This window comes from Zalophus californianus, chromosome 2, assembly GCF_009762305.2.
Source record: "Zalophus californianus isolate mZalCal1 chromosome 2, mZalCal1.pri.v2, whole genome shotgun sequence".
In the NCBI taxonomy this organism is placed as follows: Eukaryota; Metazoa; Chordata; class Mammalia; order Carnivora; family Otariidae; genus Zalophus; species Zalophus californianus.
Genome location: NC_045596.1, coordinates 69581827 through 69604987, shown reverse-complemented (window position 1 = coordinate 69604987; position 23161 = coordinate 69581827). Strand labels below are relative to the sequence as shown.

Below are 23161 nucleotides of genomic sequence, written 5' to 3'. Positions count from 1 at the left end.
TTGCTGTACAGAAGCTTTTTATTTTGATGTAGTCCCAATAGTTTATTTTCACTATTATTTCCCTTGCTTCAGGAGATATATCTAGAAAAATATTGCTATGGCTGATGTCAGAGACATTATTGCCAGTGTTCTCTTCTAGGATTTTTTTTTAATTTTTATTTTTTTAATTTTATCTTATTATGTTATGTTAATCACCATACATTACATCATTAGTTTTTGATGTAGTGTTCCATGATTCATTGTTTGTGTATAACACCCAGTGCTCCATTCAATACGTGCCCTCTTTAATACCCATCACGAGGCTAACCCATCCTCCCACTCTCCTCCCCTCTAGAACCCTCAGTTTGTTTCCCAGAGTCCATAGTCTCTCATGGTTTGTCTCCCTGTCCGATTCCCCCCCTTCATTTTTCCCTTCCTACTATCTTCTTTTAAGATATAATGTATTATTTATTTCAGAGGTACAGGTCTGTGATTCCTCAGTCTTACACAATTCACAGCGCTTGTTATGGTTTCAGATCTCACATTTAGGTCTTTGGTCCATTTTGAATTTATTTTTGTGTATGGTATAAAAAAGTGGTCAGTTTCATTCTTTTGCATGTAGCTGTCCAGTTTTCCCAACACTATTTGTTGAAGAGACTGTCTTTTCTTCATTGCATATTCTTTCCTCTTTCATAGAAGATTAATTGACCATAGAATTGTGGGTTTATTTCTGGATTTTCTATTCTGATCCATTGATCTGTGTGTCTGTTTTTGTGTTGGTACCATACTGCTTTGATTACTATAGATTTGTAATATAACTTGAAATCTGAGATTGTGATACTTTCAGTTTTGTTTTTGTTTTCTTTCTTTCTTTCTTTCTTTCTTTCTTCCTTTCGTTCGTTCTTTCTTTCTTTCTAGAGAGAGAGAGAGAGAAGGGGAGGGGCAGAGGGAGAGGGAGAGAGAGAATTTTAAAATCTTAAGCTCAATCTCACGACCCTGAGATCATAATTTGAGCCAAAATCAGGAGTTGGACACTTAACTGACTGAGCCAGGTGCCCCTGTTTCTCTTTTTCAAGATTGCTTTGGCTATTCGGGGTCTTTTGCAGTTTCATACAAATTTTAGGATTGTTTGTTCCAGTTCTGTGAAAAATGCTATTGGTATTTTGATAGGGATTGCATTAAATCTGTAGACTGCTTTTGGTAATGTGGGCATTTTAACAGTATTTGCTCTTCCAACCCATATGCATGGAATGTCTTTCAGTTTCTCTGTGCTGTTCTTGAATTTCTTTCATTAATGTTTTATAGTTTTCAGAGTACAGGTCTTTAACCTCTTTGGTTAGACTTTTTCCTAGGTAGTTTATTATTTTTGGTGCAATTGTAAATGGGATTATTTTCTTAATTTCTCTTTCTGCTGCTTGTTGTTAGTGTATAGAAATACAACAGATTTCTGTAGGTTGATTTTGCATCCTGTGACTTTACTGAATTCATTTATTACTTCTAGTAGTTTTTTTTTTTTTTTGGTGGAGTCTTTCAGGTTTTCTATATATAGTATCCTGTCATCTCCAAATAGTGAGTTTTATTTCCTTTTTTACCAATTTGGATGCCTTTTATTTCTTTTTGTTGTCTGACTGCTGTGGCTAGGACTTCCAGTACTATGTTGAATAAAAGTGGTGAGTGTGAACATCCTTGTCTTGTTCCTGACCTTAGGGAAAAGCTCTCAGTTTTTCACCATTGAGGATTATGTTTGCTGTGGGTCTTTTTTGTATAGGGCCTTTATTAAGATGAGATATATTCCATCCAAACCTACTTTGTTGAAGGTTTTTATCATGAATGGATGTTGTACTTTGTCAAATGATTTTTCTGTGCCTATTGAAATGATCATATGGTTTTTATCCTTTTTCTTTTTGATGTGATGTATTTTGAGATCATTTTCTTATTCTAAAGTTTGTTATTCTAAACAAACTTTATCTTATCTAAAGTTTCTTATTCTAAAAGTTTGTTCGTAAAAGTCTTTGATGATAAAACTTTTTTTTTTTTTGAATGGGGTTCCCTTACTTGACGGATAGTTTTGTTGGATATAGAACTTTAGATTAACATGTTATTTTCTTCCAGCGTTTTAAAGATACTATTCTACTGGCTTTTTGTTTACAGTATTTCTGGTGAATAATTAGCTCTCAGTCTAGTAGTCATCTTTGGACATCATCTGTCCTTTCTCACTGCTTTCATTTAGGATTTTTTTTCCTTGGTCTTTGGTTATTCACTGTTTCTTTACCATGTAACTTGGTGTAGATTTCTCTTTCTTTCTTTCTTTCTTTCTTTCTTTCTTTCTTTCTTTCTTTCTTTCTTTCTCTCTCTCTCTCTTTCTTTCTTTCTTCTCTCCCTTGGGACTAACTGTGTTTCCCAAATTCCAACCTATCTACAATTCCTGGAATTTCTCAGTTTTCATTTCTTTGAATATTTTCTCTCTCCTATTCTTTATATTATCTCCATTATAAAACTGTGTTGAACTTAAAGTAGATATTCATATATTCAACAAATATTGTTGAGCACTTACTATGTGCTGGACACTTTTGTTTCCAGGTATTTGTCAGTAAACAAAACTGACTGAAACCTTGTCATCGTAAAATTTACAATAAAAGGTACTGTATTAGAAGGAATTGTGACTAAGGAATAAGAGGGTTGAAGTGCTAGGATGATGAAACCAGAGAAAGAGAGAAACCATAAGAGACTCAATCTCAGGAAACAAACCGAGGGTTGTTGGATTGGAAGGGGATGGGAGGGATGGGGTGGCTGGGTGATGGACACTGGGAAGGGTATGTACTATGGTGAGTGCTGTGAATTGTGTAAGACTGATGAATCACAGACATGTACCCCTGAAGCAAATAATACATTATATGTTATTTAAAAAATTAAGAAAAAAAAGAGGGTTGAAGTGCTAGGATGGGGGCAGAGATTGTCTCTGTCTGTTTTTTTTTTTTTAATTTAAACATAAAAAGTTTTGTCAAGTATGCCTCATATGGCATGTTTTCTTCATCTCATATAAACCTGATTGTCCCTTCTTAATCTCCCTTTAATATAGTGTTATGCCCAGAAATGGATTTAATCAAATGGTCTCAAAGAAGAGACTACAGTTTTCCAAAACTCCCCTTAAATAGAATTTTATATTTCTGTTAGTGTTTGTTGTTTTTATTACCTCCTTTGTTTAAAGTCATTGTATTTACCAAGTTTAAAAGGACTTTGATATTTTTCAGCTATAAAATACAGATGTCAAATTAATTATCTCCAAGGCCTCTTCCCAGTTTCAAAATGCAGGTAGAGTCACATCTAGCATTTATGAGGCCAGATTATCATACAGCTTGAGGAAGATGTTTTATAAAAACAATAATTTATTTATATTACAAATATCAAATTAGATACAGAGTCTTTTAAGGGTTTTGTGCGAATGAGGGGCCCCAAAGATAAACCTTCAATAGCTTAATAAAAATTCTACTGTTGTGACAACATATTTATATATACTGGATTTGCTTATATGTGAAATGTCTCTCCATTTTTTGCTTTGTAAGGAAATATAGATTACAGTAATAAATAGATTTATAAGACAAAATGGATTATACTGAGATCTGTACACATCATGCTTCAAATATCAGCCTTTGGATATTCTATGTCACATAGTATTCCATTCACATGTGCTACCAGTGACCAAATAGCCTTTACTCAAATTGTCAGCTTTGAGTTTTTTAATGTGTTTTGGCTCATAATATTTCTTCTTCCTGTGCTCATTTATAATGAAAATAAATGTTAGTTACTATTATGCATTAAGTCACTTATTCATATTTCATGTTACCAGAGTTTGAGGGGGACTTTTGAGAGAAAATTAACATTTTTTTCAAATAAAAAGAGTAAAAAAGAATTTTAAAGTAACAAAACAGCTCAAGACATAACTATAAAAATCTGGATCCAGAACTCTGTAATATATATATTTCTATCATCATCTTTAAAATTGTCCTCAGAAGTAAGAGTTCTTTTGGAGAGCAAATTTTACATAGAGAAATATGGAGTAATTACTGAAATAAACTATCAAATATTTTGAACATTATATTGAATAGCTTTTGTATTTTTTATAAGTAGCACCCCACAGGTAATGGCAACATATAATTTTCATCCTTCCCTAGATAGTGATGGGCAGAACTGCTCTCCCTTTGCTGGGAGACTGTGTGTCATTTACTGTAATTTTGCATCATTTTTTAGGAAAGTGACATGAGAAAGAAGGATAAATATCAAGATTTTTTTTTCACTGAAGTATTTTCAGGTGAATGACCCCTAAGTTTTCTATAGCAAGTAGGTGTGGATTAATCTTTTGATGAAATTGACCCTATTCTAATTTGTGTCATAGAACTGAAATATGTTAATACTATTTTCTTAAATCTGGACTTAGTAATTCACAAGAAACTTTTGGTATATTCTATGTTAGTAGTTCTCAAAATATAGTCCAGGGGCCATCTGGATTGCAATTACTTTTGATATTTTTTAATATCATGATAGACTTATGGACTCAGAATCTTATAGATTAACAGGGAGAGGGGAGGGATCTTTTTTTAGTAAGTTTTCTATGTTATGAATATTCAAGTTTGGGAGCCACGATTTTATATCATGACACCTAACAAATGGCACAATGCAGTACCATGGCAGCTGGTTGCCTTGCAAGATAAAATAGCCTCTCCTGGAACTTTCTATACAGGCCCCTTTGGGCAATATTATCTTTTTTAAAAAATGTTGTTAAGAATTTGGAGACAAACACTGATATTCTTAAAATTTCAAATAGATGTGAGAATTTTTTTTTTCCCAAAATATTAACTATGAGACAGAGTAAAACCAAGTCTGAATTCATGGAGGTGTCAACTCTGGAAAACATATTCATAATAACAAAAAGTAACCAATGATGGGAAAAAAACATAAAAAGAAGATATGTCAAAGGACATAGTAGAATGAGGTCATTAAACAACTTTGTGATTCCACTTAGTAGCTTCTGTAAGCTTAAATGTGCATAGAATAAATTATGTTCATAATTATGATCCAGAATACCCAGAGAAGGATAAGGCAATTTTTGTACATTATGTTCAAGGCAGTTTGTGATATGTTTTAGAAAGTTTCCTTACCAAGAAAGTTAAAGTAGAAGGAATACATGAAATGTAAGTTCTTAGTTAACTGATAAAATTAAGTGGAATAATTTTCAATCTTAGGATTTCAGATACATATTTTTACAATCCATACTTCTTGGTTTTAGTCATCCCTTATAGTATTATTTGTTGAAGATGTTAGAAATAGTCACTATTTGTACATTATGTTGTCATCATACTCTATAAAATCAAACTTTTGGTAATATGACTATTTTTTATGTAGTGAATTTATAATTAGATGAGGAAATTGTCAAATAATTCCTATTAGATGACACTTTTCTATTTTTATTAAATACCTTATAATTATGTTAAGTATAATTTTTAAAATAGTAGATCAAAAATATAAAATATTTATATTTATTACTTTTTTGATAACACACAGGCTGGAATCTGTAAATATTCAGGTCCTCACTCAGACAGCATAAAAATGACTTATGAGTCATCATTTAAAGCAAATAAATCCTTTTATAAAAATAATTTTAGGGCGCCTGGGTGGCTCAGTCATTAAGCGTCTGCCTTCGGCTCAGGTCATGATCCCAGGGTCCTGGGATCGAGTCCCACATCAGGCTCCCGGCTCAGTGGGAAGCCTGCTTCTCCCTCTCCCACTCCCCCTGCTTGTGTTCCTGCTCTCATTGTCTCTCTCTGTCAAATAAATAAATAAAATCTTTAAAAAAATTAAAAAAATAATAATTTTAGCCATTCTTTGAAAAATATCAAGTTTTCAACACATGATCATAAAAATCTAGTGAATATTTGATGTATTTTTTAAAAATATGATCACTGTGGAAATCTGATAATTCAAAAATTCTTTTTTAAAATATATCACTTTATTATAAAATAAATCACTTAGTTTATTTAAAATATTAATAAAATTATTATTTTATGTGTGAATATGTTGATCTGATAAACTAGGAAACAGTTTCAGAGACATTCTTTAGGGTGCATGACAAGCATACTACCAATTTTATGGTAAATGAAAGCAATTTCTACCACATCAATTCCAAACTTGCTCTTTTTCTTACTGGAATCATTGGAACAAGCCCTGGACTTCGAGCCAGGAGACACGACTTCTAATTGTGGCTTATATTTGGTTAATTATGATTATAAAGAAAACTCATGTGGTTAACTAAGAAAAATTGAATATAGTTGTTCATATTGAGATCCTCTGAACATCTGGAAAACAAGCACTTTTTACTTAAATATAACTATTCATGTTTATAGGAACAAAGAACTTGAAATGGATTGGTTAAAATAAAGGCACACACTTTTAAAGATGACTATACCACTTATTGGCAGTTAGAACATTCAACTACTACATTGACAATAATAAAGATTCTTGTTTTCCTTCTTTTCATAAACCATTATATCTAGGACCATAGTAGTGTTTCATCTAAAAAGCATTCTGGAAGCACACTGAATGCTTCCATAGACTTTAATTATAATTTGTAAAAAGAAACATTTTGACAGTTCTTAAACAACTTCCAGAATATTTGACTCTCCTTAAACTTCATTGTAAAAATACCATGGAATTATCTTGGGAATGCTATTTTACAAGCAATTAATTTTTTACTGAATAACTTTGTAACTCTAGCTAAATGTAACTAGAATATAATAGTGTATTGGGAGTATTTTCCAACTTTGCTAAATGACTCCTTTATGGAAAATCTGACAGCTTCTTTGCCCTAATTTTTAGTCTGACATTAGGTCTTCAGAATTTGAAGGAAGGATGACCAATGATTAAATGATGGTTTGGTAGGGCATGATAACCTAACTGTATTAGACAGTAGACCTCTCTTTTCATAATTTATAGTGTAAGCATGGAGATTTATTTAACCTTAATTAGTGTTTTCTATTTAAATATCTCTAAGTAGTTATAGTTTACCTATGTCCATAGTACTAACATAAGTTTTTGTCTAAGAATAACCTTTAATTTTGACCTTTTGTTATCTTTCAGTTTCTTTATTTCTAATGAGTCTGACTTACTACTATATTCTCATGCACATTGTAACTTAGATGAACTTTTATTGAAACACGTTCTTGTTTAATTTTCCTACTGTTTTGTAAAGGAATATTCTTCAGTTTTTCCCACCCACCCTTCATTTTTTAATATTACACAATCATATATTTTTTAACCTAATAACTAAGAGGCTGTGTAATAATTTAAATTTTATTCAGCAAGAATATAAGGGAGATAGAAGAGGATTTGCAAATTAGCTTGATGTTATCCTTGTTCAATCTTTTATCTACTTTGTATTATATATTTATTTTTGTTAAATATAGTTAATTTTGCCTTTTGTCAGGATTGCTGATCTTTTTAGTCCAACCCTACTGAATAGCTAGGGGTAAAGATTTTACAGATCTCAATTGAGTAATACTATGGTTAGATCCCTGAACTGTTACAAATTACAGTAGCAGAAATGAATTAATTAACACTAAAGGATAGAGTTGTAGAAAAATAACGTAAGAGAGAGCACCACCTGTGTTATTGTATTTAAGAATAATTTCTAAGGCATCTATCATTCATTGACACACGGCAAGGAAATCTGTTTGAAATCAACTTCTTTCAGTTGTTTCTTCAGAATTTTCATGGGTGGTATTTATCATTCTCAAGGCTCTGACCTATCAAATAGTAATGATAAATGAAAAAAATCTCAATCAGGAGTATATCTGTCAAAGATCCTCAATTTTGAGAGTATCAATTTTCATAGAGAAGTAATATTTTCCTGTAGAATTCCCCATGCTTACTGTACTTTTGAAATACTTACACTTGGATGGAAATCTTTTGTCTTAAGTTGAACAACCTATATTTATCCTCAGACCTCATTGAAAGCAATATTCAGGAATGCAGGGCATTACTAACAGAAGTAACAAAAATAGGTATGAAATTGTGACTACTTCGATTAACTAGAATTTTTTTAAACTCTTTGATGAATTGGGCGCCTGGGTGCCTCAGTTGGTTGAGCAACTGCCTTCGGCTCAGGTCATGATCTTGGAGTCCCGGGATCGAGTCCCGCATCAGGCTCCCTGCTCAGCAGGGAGTCTGCTTCTCCCTCTGACCTTCCCCCCCCTCATGTACTCTCTCTCTCTCATTCTCTCTCTCAAATAAATAAATAAAATTAAAAAAAATAAAGTCTTCGATAAAGAATAATGAGTTATTTTATTATCAAAAATTATCCTGATCCCATATTTAATGCATTAATAACATGAATAGATGATGAAGTTTCCTAGAAAAAGGAAGAAAAAATCTTAAAAAGAATTTTTAAAAATGTAAATGAATCTTATAATGTATTTGTCGTTTTTAGAAAATAAATGATTTAGGTAATTTCAGGATAAAACTATTATTTTGTGTCATATTTTTTCTTATTTAAATCACATGGTTATATAGAAGCTTATCTCAATATAAGAAATTCTTCTTCTGTTATTTAAATACCTTTTTATCTTTACAACTCAAGGACTATTTCATGATATCCTATTTTGTTAAGTAATGTTAATTCCCCAAAAGTGCATTTATGCCACAAGTGAATTTAAAATTCCAAGAGGATTCACTGCCTGACGATCCTGGTTTTATATTTTCATCCTTTTTTGCTTATTAAACTCCAATTATGTTGGTGATTGCTCAGGATTTGGAGAAGCAGTTAGTCTCCCAACTAGTGAAAGCAAGACCTAGTAGATCTGCACTTTTTTTTTGCCCTTAACTATTTAATTCTCAGATATTGACCAGTGGAACAAAGTAATTGAGCAACTAGGAACACCATGTCCGGAATTCATGAAGAAATTGCAACCTACAGTAAGAAACTATGTGGAGAATCGGCCCAAGTATGCAGGACTCACCTTCCCCAAGCTCTTTCCAGATTCCCTCTTCCCAGCGGACTCTGAGCACAATAAACTCAAAGGTATGCCTGTCAGGGACAATTTCAGAACCACTGTGCAGGTGATGGACTAAACAATGGTAGAGTTAACTGATAGAGACACCTCTCTTTAACTCAAACTATCAATTTAAGTAGATTTTAAAGATATTATTATTATTATTATTTTACTAAGAGCATGTGGTCAAGGGTTTTAGAATTGTGTGGACATTCAGAGGGAAAGATAGTAATAAGGGATGTGACAGTGGTATGGGTTAACTGTGTCATGAGGCTTATTTGGAATCTCAAAATTCTTTTGCAGTGTAACTCTAAAAGACCAATGTGATACACATTGAAGTCATTGTTCCAATTCTTTTTACTACCTGGAGAATATTTTCAACACAGTTTTTTTGTTGTAAAATCTTGGAGATGCAGGTGTTTGAGTTTTCTTTTATTTGTATTTTATGGAATGTTCAACCACCATTTTTTCATTTTAGAGTGACTGATGAGATTTACTTACACATATTATATTCAATAGAAATACTTTTATTAGTAAGTAATTCTTTCTACTACTATGTCTATAGTTAAGAACTTCAGTAACAAATCTTAGTTTCTTCACCCACAAAACTTGGATAATAATGCCTTAGTCATAGGATTAGAGACAAGGGATAAATTTGGCAATGTTTAAATATATACTATAAATAATATTCTATTTCTTATTTTAATTTAGACTTTAGAGAACGTTTAGAGAACCTGATTTTGAAACAAATTTGATTTTTTTCCTTGACTGGGCTCAAATGCTGTCCCTCAAAATCTGTGTGAACCTGGACAAGTTATCTAATCTATCTATACCTCTTTTAACAAATGAAAGTAGGAAGTGTCTACCTTAGGATCATTGGGAGGATTAACTGGGTAAATATTTTGTCAAGCACTTAGAACAATGCCTGGCTCACAGTAAATACTAAGTTGCTGTTAGACATTTTTAAAAAATGTAATAATTATTATTTAAAATGTAACTATTTATCAAAAAAGAAAAAGGACATATGCTTTTGAAATATTACCCCAAATGTTCAGTGGGTAATTAACTACAGACTTAAATTACAGACATAACTTATAGCTAATACAGACTTAAATGAGACAGAGAGTTCTATCTCCCAGGGTCTTACCATTCCCAGACTTCCATCTCATGGGTTTTAAGTGTGCAGCATTGTTACTGTGTTCACGACAGTTTTATTGCACAGTTGGGTTTCTTCCTTCAGTTGACTCCATAGTCAATGGCAACAGACTAAATGATTACCAAATCTGCTGCTTTTAAGATCAATACTGCTTAGGGTGGGAGGAGCAAGATGGCGAAAGAGTAGGAGACCTAAATTTCGTCTGGTCCCAGGAATTCAGCTAGATAGGGATCAAACCGTTCTGAACACCTAGGAACTCAACAGGAGATCGAAGATAAGAAGAGTAACAACACTGAACAGAAAAGCGACCACTTACTGGAAGGTAGGACGTGTGGAGAAGTGAATCTGAGGCAATATTCGGGAGGATAGACGGCAGGGGAGGCGGCCTCCTTCAGCTGATACTGGCAAGTGATAGAGAAGTGGAGCATAAAATCGGAACTTTTAGAAGTGGGGGACGTCGCTCCAGTGGCTAAGCGGGGGGTGGAACCCTCTCTGGGACAGTGTGGTCTCAGGACCCTGGAGGCCACAGAAAGATTGGGGGAGCCTGAGTGCAGCGGAGCTCCCAGGTATCGGAGCGGGGAAGCCAGCTGCAGAGACGGAGCCGAGGCGCGGGCTCTCAGCTCGGGGTTGCCATAAACTGTGATCTGCAGCACAGTCGGGCCACTGCTCCTCCAGCAGGGACCCAACAAGCGGCAGATCCGGGGAGACTCCCCTTCCTCCCCCGGGAGGAGCGGCACGGGAGCGCACTGCAGGGATCTGCTGGGTTTGGAGACTCCACACGGGGTCGTGCACCAGAGATAGAAATGCTGGGTCATAGGCCGGGTGAGCAAGGAGTATGGCTGGAGACTGGGGAGACGGGAGTGACTGACTGCTTTTCTCTGGGGGCGCACTAGGAGCGGGGCCCAGAGTTCTCAGCTCCTCCGGTGCGGAGTTTGGTAGGCTGCCATTTTCACTCTCATCCTCTAAAGCCGAACGGAAAGCTTACGGGGAACAAAATCTCCCCAGAGCAAACCCGGGCAGATTCCTTAGCCCATATCCGGCAAGGGCGGAGCAATTCTGCCTCCTGCAAGACATTTGGGAACCACAGCAACAGGCCCCTCCCCCATAAGATCAGCAGAACAGGCAGCCAAGACCAAGTTTACCAATCAATGAGAATGGCAGAACTCTAGCACTAGGGGAATACTGCACATAGAATTCATGGCTTTTTCCCCATGATTCTTTAATCTTTCTAAGTTAATTTTTTAATTTCCTTTTTTTTTAATTTTTCTTTTTCTCTTTTTCAACCAACATCTTATCAATCCCTTTTTTAAAAAATCTTTTTTATTTTTCATTTTTAGAGTCATATTCTATCCCTTCATAGTAGTTAACCTTATTTTTGGTATATACATATATATACATATATATATATATATAAATTTTTCTCTCTTTAAAATTTTGGGATACAGTTTCTTCTAAAAGACCAAAATATACCCTAAATCTCTAGTGTATGGCTTTGTTCTAGTCTTCTGCCTGATCACATTCTCTCCTTTTTTTTTTTTAAATCCTCTTCTTTCTTTTTTTCAACCAACTTCTTTTTTTTTTAAGATTTTATTTATTTATTCATGAGAGACAGAGAGAGAGTGAGAGGCAGAGGGAGAAGCAGGCTCCCAAGGAGCAGGGAGCCTGACACGGGACTCAATCCCAGGACTCTGGGATCATGACCTGAGCCGAAGGCAGACGCTTAACCATCTGAGCCACCCAGGCGCCCTTCAACCAACTTCTTATCTTACTAATTTCTTTTATAATTTTCATCTTTACAGTCATATTCCATCCCTTCATCGGTTTACCCTTATTTTTGTACATCTATAGGCTTTTCTTTCTTTAAAATTTTGGGAGGCACTTTCTTCTAACATACCAAAATACAACCAAAATCTAGTGTGTGGCACTGATCTATGCACCAGCCTGATCATATTTGATCATATTCTGTTTTGTTTGTTTGTTTGGTTGGGTTTTTTTTTATCTTTTTCTTTTCCTTTTTTTCTTCTTTTCCCCTGGTTTCTGGTCTCTTCTGATTTGTTTAGTGTATATTTTTTGGGGTCATTGTTACCCTGTTAGCATTTTGTTGTCTCATTCATCTATTCTCCTCTGGACAAAATGACAAGACAGAAAAAAAATCACCTCAAAAAAAAGAACAAGAGGCAATACCGACTGCCAGGGACCTAATCAATATGGACATTAGTAAGATGTTGGAACTAGAGTTCAGAATGACGATTTTAAAGATACTAGCTGGGCTTGAAAAAAGCATGGAAGGTATTAGAGAAACCCTTTCTGGAGATTTAGAACTAAAATCTAACCAAGTCGAAATCAAAAAGGCTATTAGTGAGGTGCTATCAAAAATGGAGGCTCTAACCACTAGGATAAATGAGGCAGAAGAGAGAAATAGTGATATAGAAGACCAAACGATGGAAAATAAAGAAGCTGAGAAAAAGAGAGACAGCCCTCCAAGAAATATTGAAAGGGGTTCTTCTAAGCAAAGAGAGAGCCTAAAAGCAACATAGACCAGAAAGGAACACAGACAATATACAGTAACAGTCACCTTACAGGCAATACAATGGCACTAAATTCATATCACTCAATACCCTGAATGTAGATAGGCTAAATGTACCAATCAAAAGACACAGGGTATCAGATTGGATAAAAAAACAAGACCCATCGATATGCTGTCTGCAAGAGACACATTTTAGGCCCAAAGACACCCCCAGATTGAAAGTGAGGGGGTGGAAAACCATTTACCATGCTAATGGACACCAAAGAAAGCTGGGGTGGCAATCTTTATATCAGACAAATTAGATTTTAAACCAAAGACTATAATAAGAGATGAGGAAGGACACTATATCCTACTTAAAGGGTCTATCCAACAAGAAGATCTAACAATTGTAAATATCTATGCCCCAACATGGGAGCAGCCAATTAAAGCCAATTAATAACAAAAGCAAAGAAACACATTGACAACAATACAATAATAGTAGGGGACTTTAACATCCCCCTCACTGAACTGGACAGATCATCTAAGCAAAAGATCAACAAGGTAATAAAGACTTTAAATGACACACTGGACCAAATGGACTTCACAGATATATTCAGAACATTCCATCCCAAAGCAACAGAATACACATTCTTCTCTAGTGCCCCATGGAACATTCTCCAGAATAGATCATATCCTAGGTCACAAATCAGGTCTCAACCGGTACCAAAAGATTGGGATCATTCCCTGCATATTTTCAGACCACAGTGCTTTGAAATTGGAACTCAATCACAAGAGGAAAGTCGGGAAGAACTCAAATACATGGAGGCTAAAGAGCATCCTACTAAAGAAGGAATGGGTCAACCAGGAAATTAAAGAAGAATTTAAAAAATTCATGGAAACCAATGAAAATGAAAACACAATGGTTCAAAATCTTTGGGATGCAGCAAAGGCAGTCCTAAGAGGAAAGTATAAGGCAATACAAGCCTTTCTGAAGAAACAAGAAACGTCTCAAATACACAACCTAACTGTACACCTAAAGGAGCTGGAGAAAGAACAGCAAATCAAGCCTAAACCCAGCAGGAGAAGAGAAATAATAAAGATCAGAGCAGAAATCAATGAACTAGAAACCAAAAGAACAGTAGAACAGATCAATGAAACTAGGAGCCGGTTCTTTGAAAGAATTAATTAGACTGATAAACCCCTGGCCAGACTTATCATAAAGAAAAGAGAAAGGACCCAAATAAATAAAATCATGAATGAAAGGGGAGAGATCACAACCAACACCAAAGAAATACAAGCAATTATAAGAACATATTATGAGCAACTATATGCCAGCAAATTAGATAATCTGGAAGAAATGGATGCATTCCTAGAGACGTATCAACTGCTAAAACTGAACCAGGTAGAAATAGAAAACCTGAACAGACCTATAACCACTAAGGAAATGGAAGCAGTAATCAAAATTCTCCCAACAAACAATAGCTCAGGGCCAGATGGCTTCCCAGGGGAATTCTCCCAAACATTTAAAGAAGAATTAATACCTATTCTGAAACTGTTCCAAAAAATAGAAATGGAAGGAAAACTTCCAAACTTGTTTCATGAGGCCACCATTACCTTGATCCCAAAACCAGACAAAGACTCCATCAAAAAGGAGAATTACAGACCAATATCCTTGATGAACATGGATGCAAAAATTCTCACCAAAATACTAGCCAATAGGATCCAATTGTACATTAAAAGGATTATTATTCACCACGACCAAGTGGGATTTATCCCTGGGCTGCAAGGTTGGTTCAACATCTGCAAATCAATCAATGTGATACAATACATTAATAAAAGAAAGAACAAGAACCATTTGATCCTCTCAATAGATGCAGAAAAAGCATTTGACAAGGTACAGCATCCTTTCTTGATCAAAACTCTTCAGAGTATAGGGATAGAGGATACATACCTCAGTATCATAAAAGCCATCTATGAAAAACCCACAGCAAATATCATTCTCAATGGGGAAAAACTGAGAGCTTTCCCTGTAAGGTCAGGAACACGGCAGGGATGTCCTCTATATCACTGCTGCTATTCAACATAGTATTAGAAGTCCTAGCCACAGCAATCAGACAACAGAAAGAAATAAAAGGCATCTGAATGGGCAAAGAAGAAGTCACACTCTCACTCTTTGCAGATGATATGATACTTTATGTGGAAAACCCAAAAGACTCCACCCCAAAACTGCTAGAACTCATACAGGAATTCAGTAAAGTGGCAGGATATAAAATCAATGCACAGAAATCAGTGGCATTCCTATACACCAACAACAAGACAGAAGAAAGAGAAATTAAGGAGTCGATCCCATTTACAATTGCACCCAAAACCATAAGATACCTAGGAATAAATCTAACCAAAGAGGCAAAGAATCTGTAGTCAGAAAACTATGAAATACTCATAAAAATAAATTGAGGAAGACACAAAGAAATGGAAAAACGTTCCATGCTCATGGATTGGAAGAACAAATATAGTGAAGATGTCAATGCTACCTAGAGCAATCTACACATTCAGTGCAATCCCTATCGAAATACCATCCACTTTTTTCAAAGAAATGGAACAAATAATCCTAAAATTTGTATGGAACCAGAAAAGACCCCGAATAGCCAGAGGAATGTTGAAAAAGAAAAGCAAAGCTGGTAGCATCACAATTCTGGACTTCAAGCTCTATTACAACATTGTCATCATCAAGGTAGTATGGTACTGGCACAAAAACAGACACACAGATCAATGGAACAGAATAGAAAGCCCAGAAATGGACCCTCAACTCTATGGTCAACTCATCTTCGACAAAGCGGGAAAGAATGGCCAGTGGAAAAAAGACAGTCTCTTCAACAAATGGTGTTGGGACAATTGGAAAGCCACATGGAGAAGAATGAAACTGGACCATTTTCTTACACCACACACACACACACACACACACACACACACACACAAATAGACTCAAAATGGTTGCAAGACCTAAATGTGAGACAGGAGTCCATCAAAATCCTAAAGGAGAACATAGGCAGCAACCTCTTCAACCTCAGCCGCAGCAACTTATTCTTAGAGAAATCGCCAAAGGCAAGGGAAGCAAGGGTAAAAATGAACTATTGGGAGTTCATCAAGATAAAAAGCTTTTGCACAGCCAAGGAAACAGTCAACAAAACCAAAAGACAACCGACAGAATGGGAGAAGATATTTGCAAATGACATATCAGATAAAGGGCTAGTATCCAAAATCTATAAAGAACTTATCAAACTCAACACCCAAGGAACAAATGATCCAAACAAGAAATGGGCAGAAGACATGAACAGACATTTTTCCAAAGAAGACATCCAAATGGCCAACAGACACATGAAAAAGTGTTCCATATCACTCAGCATCAGGGAAATCCAAATCAAAACCTCAATGAGACAAGATCGGGCATGTTCAGGGTGGTAAGGCTGTAGACATCAAAACCTCAATGAGAGGGGCACCTGGGTGGCTCAGTCGTTAAGCATCTGCCCTCGGCTCAGGTCATGATCCCAGGGTCCTGGGATCGAGCGCTGCATTGGGCTCCCTGCTCCGCGGGAAGCCTGCTTCTCCCTCTCCCATTCCCCCTGCATGTGTTCCCTCTCTCGCTGTGTCTCTCTCTGTCATATAAATAAATAAATAAATAAATAAATAAATAAATCTTAAAAAAAAACCCTCAATGAGTTACCACCTCACACCAGTCAGAATGGCTAAAATTAACGAGTCAGGAAAGGACAAATGTTGGCGAGGATGCGGAGAAAGGGGAACCCTCCTACACTGTTGGTGGGAATGCAACCTGGTGCAGCCACTTTTGAAAACAGTACGGAGGTTCCTCAAAAAGTTGAAAATAGAACTACCATATGACCCAGGAATTGCACTATTTACCGCAAAGATACAAATGTAGTGATCTGAAGGGGTACGTGCACCCCAATGTTTATAGCAGCAATGTCCACAATAGTGAAACTATGGAAAGAGCCAAGATGTCCATCAAAGGATGAATGGATAAAGAAGATGTGGTGTACACACACACACACACACACACACACACACACACACTGGAATATTATGCAGCCATCAAAAGGAATGAAATCTTGCCATTTGCAATGACGTGGATGGAACTGGTGGGTATTATGCTGAGCAAAATAAGTCATTCAGAGAAAGACCTGTATCATATGATCTCAGTGGTATGAGGAATTCTTAATCTCAGGAAACAAACTGAGGGTTTCTGGAGTGGTGGTGGGTGGGAGGGATGGGGTGGCTGGGTGATAGACATTGGGGAGAGTATGTGCTATGGTGAGTGCTGTGAATTGTGTAAGACTGTTGAATCACAGACCTGTACCTCTGAAACAAATAATATAGTATATTTTAAAAAAAGAAGAAGAAGATAGTAGGAAGGGAAAAATGAAGTGGGGGGGAATCAGAGGGGGAGATGAACCATGAGAGACTATGGACTCTGAGAAACAAACTGAGGGTTCTAGAGGAGGGGGGGTGGGGGGTAGGTTAGCCCAGTGATGGGTATTAAGGAGGGCATGTATTGCACGGAGCACTGGGTGTTACATGCAAACAATGAATCATGGAACACTACATCAAAAACTAATGATGTAATGTATGATGATGAACATAACATAATAAAAAAAAATGCTTTGACAGAGGGAAAAGAAAAAAAAGATCAACACTGCCTATACACGGATTGAAGAAGAGTTAATATTCCAAATAGAGATTTGAAGAACTTAATGTCTTTATGATGCTAACTGACATGTCAGGCAAAGGTAAATCCCTTTATATGAAGACACTTGTAGTGTAACAACAGGGGGATGATAAAAGCCCTGATCAAATTATTTGAGATAATGACAGCACTTGTAGAAAAACTATTAAATAAAATACAATTCTTCATAATATAATTCCAACTTCCTGGGTTTATTTATTTTTTTAATCCTTTCAAATCTCTATGATTTTATTATTTTTACAAATGATATACTAGTTTACATAGTTATAACTATTTAAGATAATTTTAATATAAAAATTGGTAAATTATAAAGAATTATATGAATAATCAGAGGGAAGAATTTATTTTTACTTAAAAAGAGCATAAGATATTTAGTTGCAAATTAACGAATGAGAGAGGAGGATTTGAAACCTCTTCTTCCTCCTCATTTTGTTCCCTCAAATAGTATTGGTCATTGTTTCTTAGATAGATTCTATTACTGTAGTTCATGCCCCTATTGATGAGGAGCCCATTCCAACCCCTACACTTTCTAGGAGCAGAAACCTGGGGGGTTTGATGGGAGTGTGGGAGGCCGGTGTGTGTCTGGGTATAAAATCAGTTACAAATCAAAGAGATCTCTGAATCAATGAAATGAATAAATATAGCCCTGTTGGGCCAGTAGGGGCAGTTGTGGAACAAATAGATTATTTTCCCCATAAAATTTTCACATCAGGTTGGTACTGTATTTTCTGTAAAATTTTATGTTTTTAGAGATTGAAAACTGAGTGTCTTTTCGCATTGTCATTAATAATTACACTTACCGATTATCACCATTTAATTTTTGTTTTTGGCATCTCTGGCACCTCACACTGTAGCTGACACAAAGTAGACATTTAGTATTTTAAAAACTGAACTAGATCACCCATATCATTATGGTTGCTGAGATGTATGGATTCTTTCAAATCTGGCCCCTCCTCTCTGTCTTGAAGCTTTTGCTCCTGTTAAAGCCTTCATCATCTCTCCCTTCCTCAAAACAGTCACCCCTGACCTCCTTGCCTCTCTCTAGACACTGCTTTATCCTTTTTTTCCAGCTCAGAAAAGCTTTTAAAATGAGCAATCTACCTCCACTTTATCTGCTTCTTTTTAAAAAAACTTCATTCTTTCACATTTATTTTTAATTGCATGAGATATATACATTCTCCCCTCCTCAGAGGTAACTATTATTTTCAGTTTGTTGATTATTCATGCAGACCTTTTCTACACACTTATATATATTAATAAGAAGAGAGGGAAATTTTACTGGGAAGGGGCAGATGTACACAAATGGTATCATGATCCATGGATTATTCTTGCAATTTCATTTTGTTGCTTAACAACATGTCCATGTGATCTACCTCATTCTTTTAAACTGCCAACTACAATTCCATGGTACATTTGTACCATAGCTCATTTTTTTGCTCTCTAGATAGAAATTTAGACTGTTTAAAAAATTTTTTTATTCATTACCAATGCTGCAGTGAACATCTTTTCTGTATTTTTTTCCTGAACACGTACAATTGTTTCTCTAGGCTATATACCTAAAAGTGGAACTGATGGATCATAAGGTATTCACATTTAAAATTTTAATGGATAGTCCAAATTTGCCTTGTAAAAATATTTATCAATGTACACTCCCACCAACATGAATGAACTCACCTGGTGTTAGTAAATATTGTACCATCTTCTATTTTTTTCAGTCTGATGAATAAAAAACATTTCCTTGTTTCATTTTACATTTCCCTAGTCACTTGGTAAAGTTGCTCGATGTTTGGAAGGAAGGTACTAGTTTATCTTTGTTTTCTTAATTTCCTCCCCCTTCAACAAAATTTCCTGCCACAGTCAAAATTTTACTAATTGTTTCTCTCACTCATTGTTTCAGCCAGCCAAGCCAGGGACTTACTGTCAAAGATGCTAGTGATTGACCCAGCAAAAAGGATATCCGTGGATGACGCCTTACAGCATCCTTACATCAATGTGTGGTATGACCCTGCTGAAGTGGAGGCGGTAAGGCATAGGCTTATTTACTTCCCTTCCACAGACAAATCAGAGTAACTGGGTGCTCAGTGGTGAAAACTGCAAGACAATTAGAACCCAAAAGCACACACAAAGGACTTCATACAATTCCTACGTCACAAAGTTATTACCTTCCCCTCTAAGAGTTGTTTTCTTCCACCTATATTTTATATGCTTTTCTTTTTCAGGGCTTTCCATGAGAGATGATGATTTAGTCCAAAAAGCTTTAGCTGTCCATGAAACACATCCATGTGTGTTTGTTAAATTGTTAACATCTCTAGTATCTCCTTTTTTCATGTTTCATTCCCAGTGTCTCCTGATGCAAACTAAGTAGCAGAAATCATAATAGAGAATAAGTTGCTTTGCGTCTCTTTCCTTGATAAGATGCCTGTCATTAATCAAGTGTGGGCACTACAAACATTTCGCAGATAGAGTTTTTACCAGGCCCTCGGTGACTTTGGGAAACCTTACGCGGGTTAGATGAGAAAAATTAGGTAGTCCAATGCAGAGTATTTCCGGTTTATTCTAAATTCACTGCCATAGTAAGATGAGCCTCCATATTGTAAATCTAGGCAGAGTTTAGGAATCTTCCCAGAAACCTCACTTTTTTTCCTTCTCTTTCCAACCATTCAGTATCTTCTCTCCAATCTCTTTCTTATGTCTTTGCCTTTCTCTTTTTCTGTGTAGAGCCAAGGCGAGGGGTGATTGTTGTTGCCCATGTGTGTTCTACAGGGCTCCTGATGGGAATGTACTTTTGTCCTTCTTTTAAATGTTACCATCAGCAATGTTATCTTCTCCCCAAAGCATCAAAATCTCCTCAAATTCTTAGCATGCCTCTGCTAAATGATTTTTTTTTTACATAAATAACTTCAAATTACTTTGGTTGAATTGGTTTTTAACATTCTATTTGAAATACTCTCTCCACTTGTTTTCTCGTATCTTTCTCTGTACCCCAAAGCATTCTTGTTTGAGCATAGTTTCGCTTTGTTTCGGTTTCCTTTTGTTTCATTGTGTGCCTGCCCATGTCAAGATGCAAAATTCAAACTGACATAATTCTTATCCTTTCTTCCTTCACTGGAGAAGTAAGAGCTGACAGATGGGAGTGAGGATTAGGGAGAACTTTGTAAATATAATATTCAAAAAACTACTTTCCACAGTAGCCCAGGCCTTACACATTCAAAAATTTTGGAGAAAATGCTTCAGTGGTAAATGAGTCTCTCAAGTGTGGAAACTGGGGTGTAGTAGCCCTTGGTGACATTTTATTAAGATCTGCTCTCTTAAGCAGTTTTACAATGATGTTGAAATTTCACTTTGCTTATAATTTTTAGTCACTTAATTCGATTCTTACAAAATAAAATCCTAATATTTTTATGGGTAAAAGATAGAATCATCTTTAGTCTCTCACTCTTGGGAAATCATTTCAAAGATGTTCTTGGGGTGGAATGAGGTAGTGAAATGTAAGAGAAAGTATGATGTATATGTATGTGAAAGGTAAGTATAAACATTTTTTTGGGATGATTTTCAAGAAAATGGGTTATGTTGATAAAAATTTTAGACAAACAAATTATTTGAAATTGTTGCTTCTCATTTATTTTGATCATTCAAATCATGTGGTGTATTTATTTTTTCTTACATCTAATGTAATGTGTGTAATTTGTTTTTAATGGATGGTGGCCCAGAGTTTAATTGGAGTCATAAAGTCTGCATTTGTAATTCACTTGTGATTATGTTGCCTATAAAAGAGACAGTTGTTTAGAATCTATAACAACATACGAATGAATAGCAACAGTGAGTTTTTAAATATAACATTTTATGAAAAATTTCTTTGAGGGATAAGAAAATAAGATTTAGGTGCTAAAATGGCTAGAATCTTTTTCTCCCTCATTTCAATATTGTCATCCTGGGGAATGGATAGTAACAACATAAGATGTGAATTGTAGGGGAAGGATTTGATAGAGCCCGAAGGTTTAGGAAAAGGGATCCGTTAATGCACAGAAGAACAAGCAGTTATTTAACATTTAGACCGGGATCATTGGTTATATGAGGGTAAACGTGTTTTGCATCTAGACATGTTGTAGTGAATAGGTCGGAATCCTGACTCCAGGGCAAGGATAATTCATTACTCTATAAGATGTATTATACAAGTCACAACTAGGAAGAGACAGATCCTAAAGATGGTAGAAGCAGTGGTCAACTATGCCTTCTGCAATACCCTTAGAAATAGTGCCTTTGTTATTGCATGTGAACATACATTTAAAGTAAAATGACCTTTCTTTATGAATGCATGGCAAAGCTATAATTTCAAAGATCTGTTTTCTGCCAAGACTGCCAAGACTATTTTGCAAAATGAACTCTGGCGTGTTCTATAATCTAAACAATGGAAGTATCAAATAATCAGAATTTCCATGATTAGAAGTCATCCAGGATATCCAGGCTCAAGCAGCCTTTAAGTAACTCACAAGATGTTATAGAGGGAAGGAAATTCAAAGATGAGAGGAAAGAAAAATATGTTTCATTGAAAGAAAATGGAGGCAAGTGGAGAAGGGTAAAGGAGAAACTGCAAGAGAATGTGATGTCTTCAGGAAAAGTCAGAAGGAGAGGAGAGAAATGCTATGTGTACTAATCTATTCATCATACTACAAGCTGTCTTATCACCTGTTTCCCAGAGTGACAAAGTACTAAAATGAAAAGAGAAGAGCTTATGAATGCTGTCATAACTCTAAAAGGGAAAATTATTCATGCAATCATGAAGTTGAGAAATTTAAAAATTGAATGTCAAGGTTAATGATGATCTGTGTAATAGCGCATAAAGGGTTTTAAAGTTACAACTGCTCAAATTATTAGCTACTTCTTATTCAAATAATGTTCAGAGTAACAAAAGAATGGGCCCCACAGTGCAAAGGCCACATTTAGTGTCAATGCTTTTTCATGAAATAGTTGGAAGGCATTCTAACTCTGGTTCAGTATTCATCAAGAGGGCAAAAACATTATATACAAATGCAATTTATTCAGTTGAATGCATCTTCACAGGTATGAAAAATGGGGTAGGTTTAAGTTTCTGCTCCTCCACTTACTAGGTGGCCTTGGTCAAGGTTTTTAACCTTTCTGCAACTCAGTTTTCTTAACTAAGAATAGGGAACATGCATACTTACTGCATAGTGTACCTCTGAGAATATAAAGAGTTAATGTACATGAAGTGCTCAGTACAGTACTTCAGCCAGTAAGGATCATATAAGTTCTTCTTCTTCTTCTTCTTCTTCTTCTTCTTCTTCTTCTTCTTCTTCTTCTTCTTCTTCTTCTTCTTCCTCTTCCTCTTCCTCTTCCTCTTCCTCCTCCTCCTCCTCCTCCTCCTCCTCCTCCTTCTTCTTCTTGCTATTACTATTATGACTTTTACATGCAAAGCTCAACTACCTTTTGATATTTGGAAAGATACATATATTTAGTAAAAAAGACCAGCTGGCCAAGAAACTGTAGAAGTAGTCTACAACATTAAAAAAATAATAATCTCTGGAAATTATGTAGCTCCTACAAGATTTTAAAATGTTGGTCCTTTTCTTGGATGATGCCCACTTCTACCTTGTTAAGTGTAAGAGAATTCAGTGCCATTTATTTAAGCCAAAATAGAGGCACATTATATAGTTCATAAATCCTCATTGTAATCATCTTTATGAAACTAGAGGATATTCAGG

At 35.6% G+C, this 23161-nt stretch overlaps 1 protein-coding gene across 11 annotated transcripts in view; it reads left to right on the top strand.

Moving 5' to 3' along the window:
• Nucleotides 1-23161, top strand: part of MAPK10 (mitogen-activated protein kinase 10) — a 547028-nt gene that overhangs the window by 482178 nt on the left and 41689 nt on the right. For all 11 annotated transcript variants that reach the window (XM_027600538.2, XM_027600539.2, XM_027600533.2 and 8 more), the window contains 2 exons: nucleotides 8867-9049; nucleotides 19339-19463. In XM_027600538.2, the coding sequence (XP_027456339.1) occupies nucleotides 8867-9049; nucleotides 19339-19463 (308 nt within the window). The remainder of the gene's footprint in view (nucleotides 1-8866; nucleotides 9050-19338; nucleotides 19464-23161) is intronic.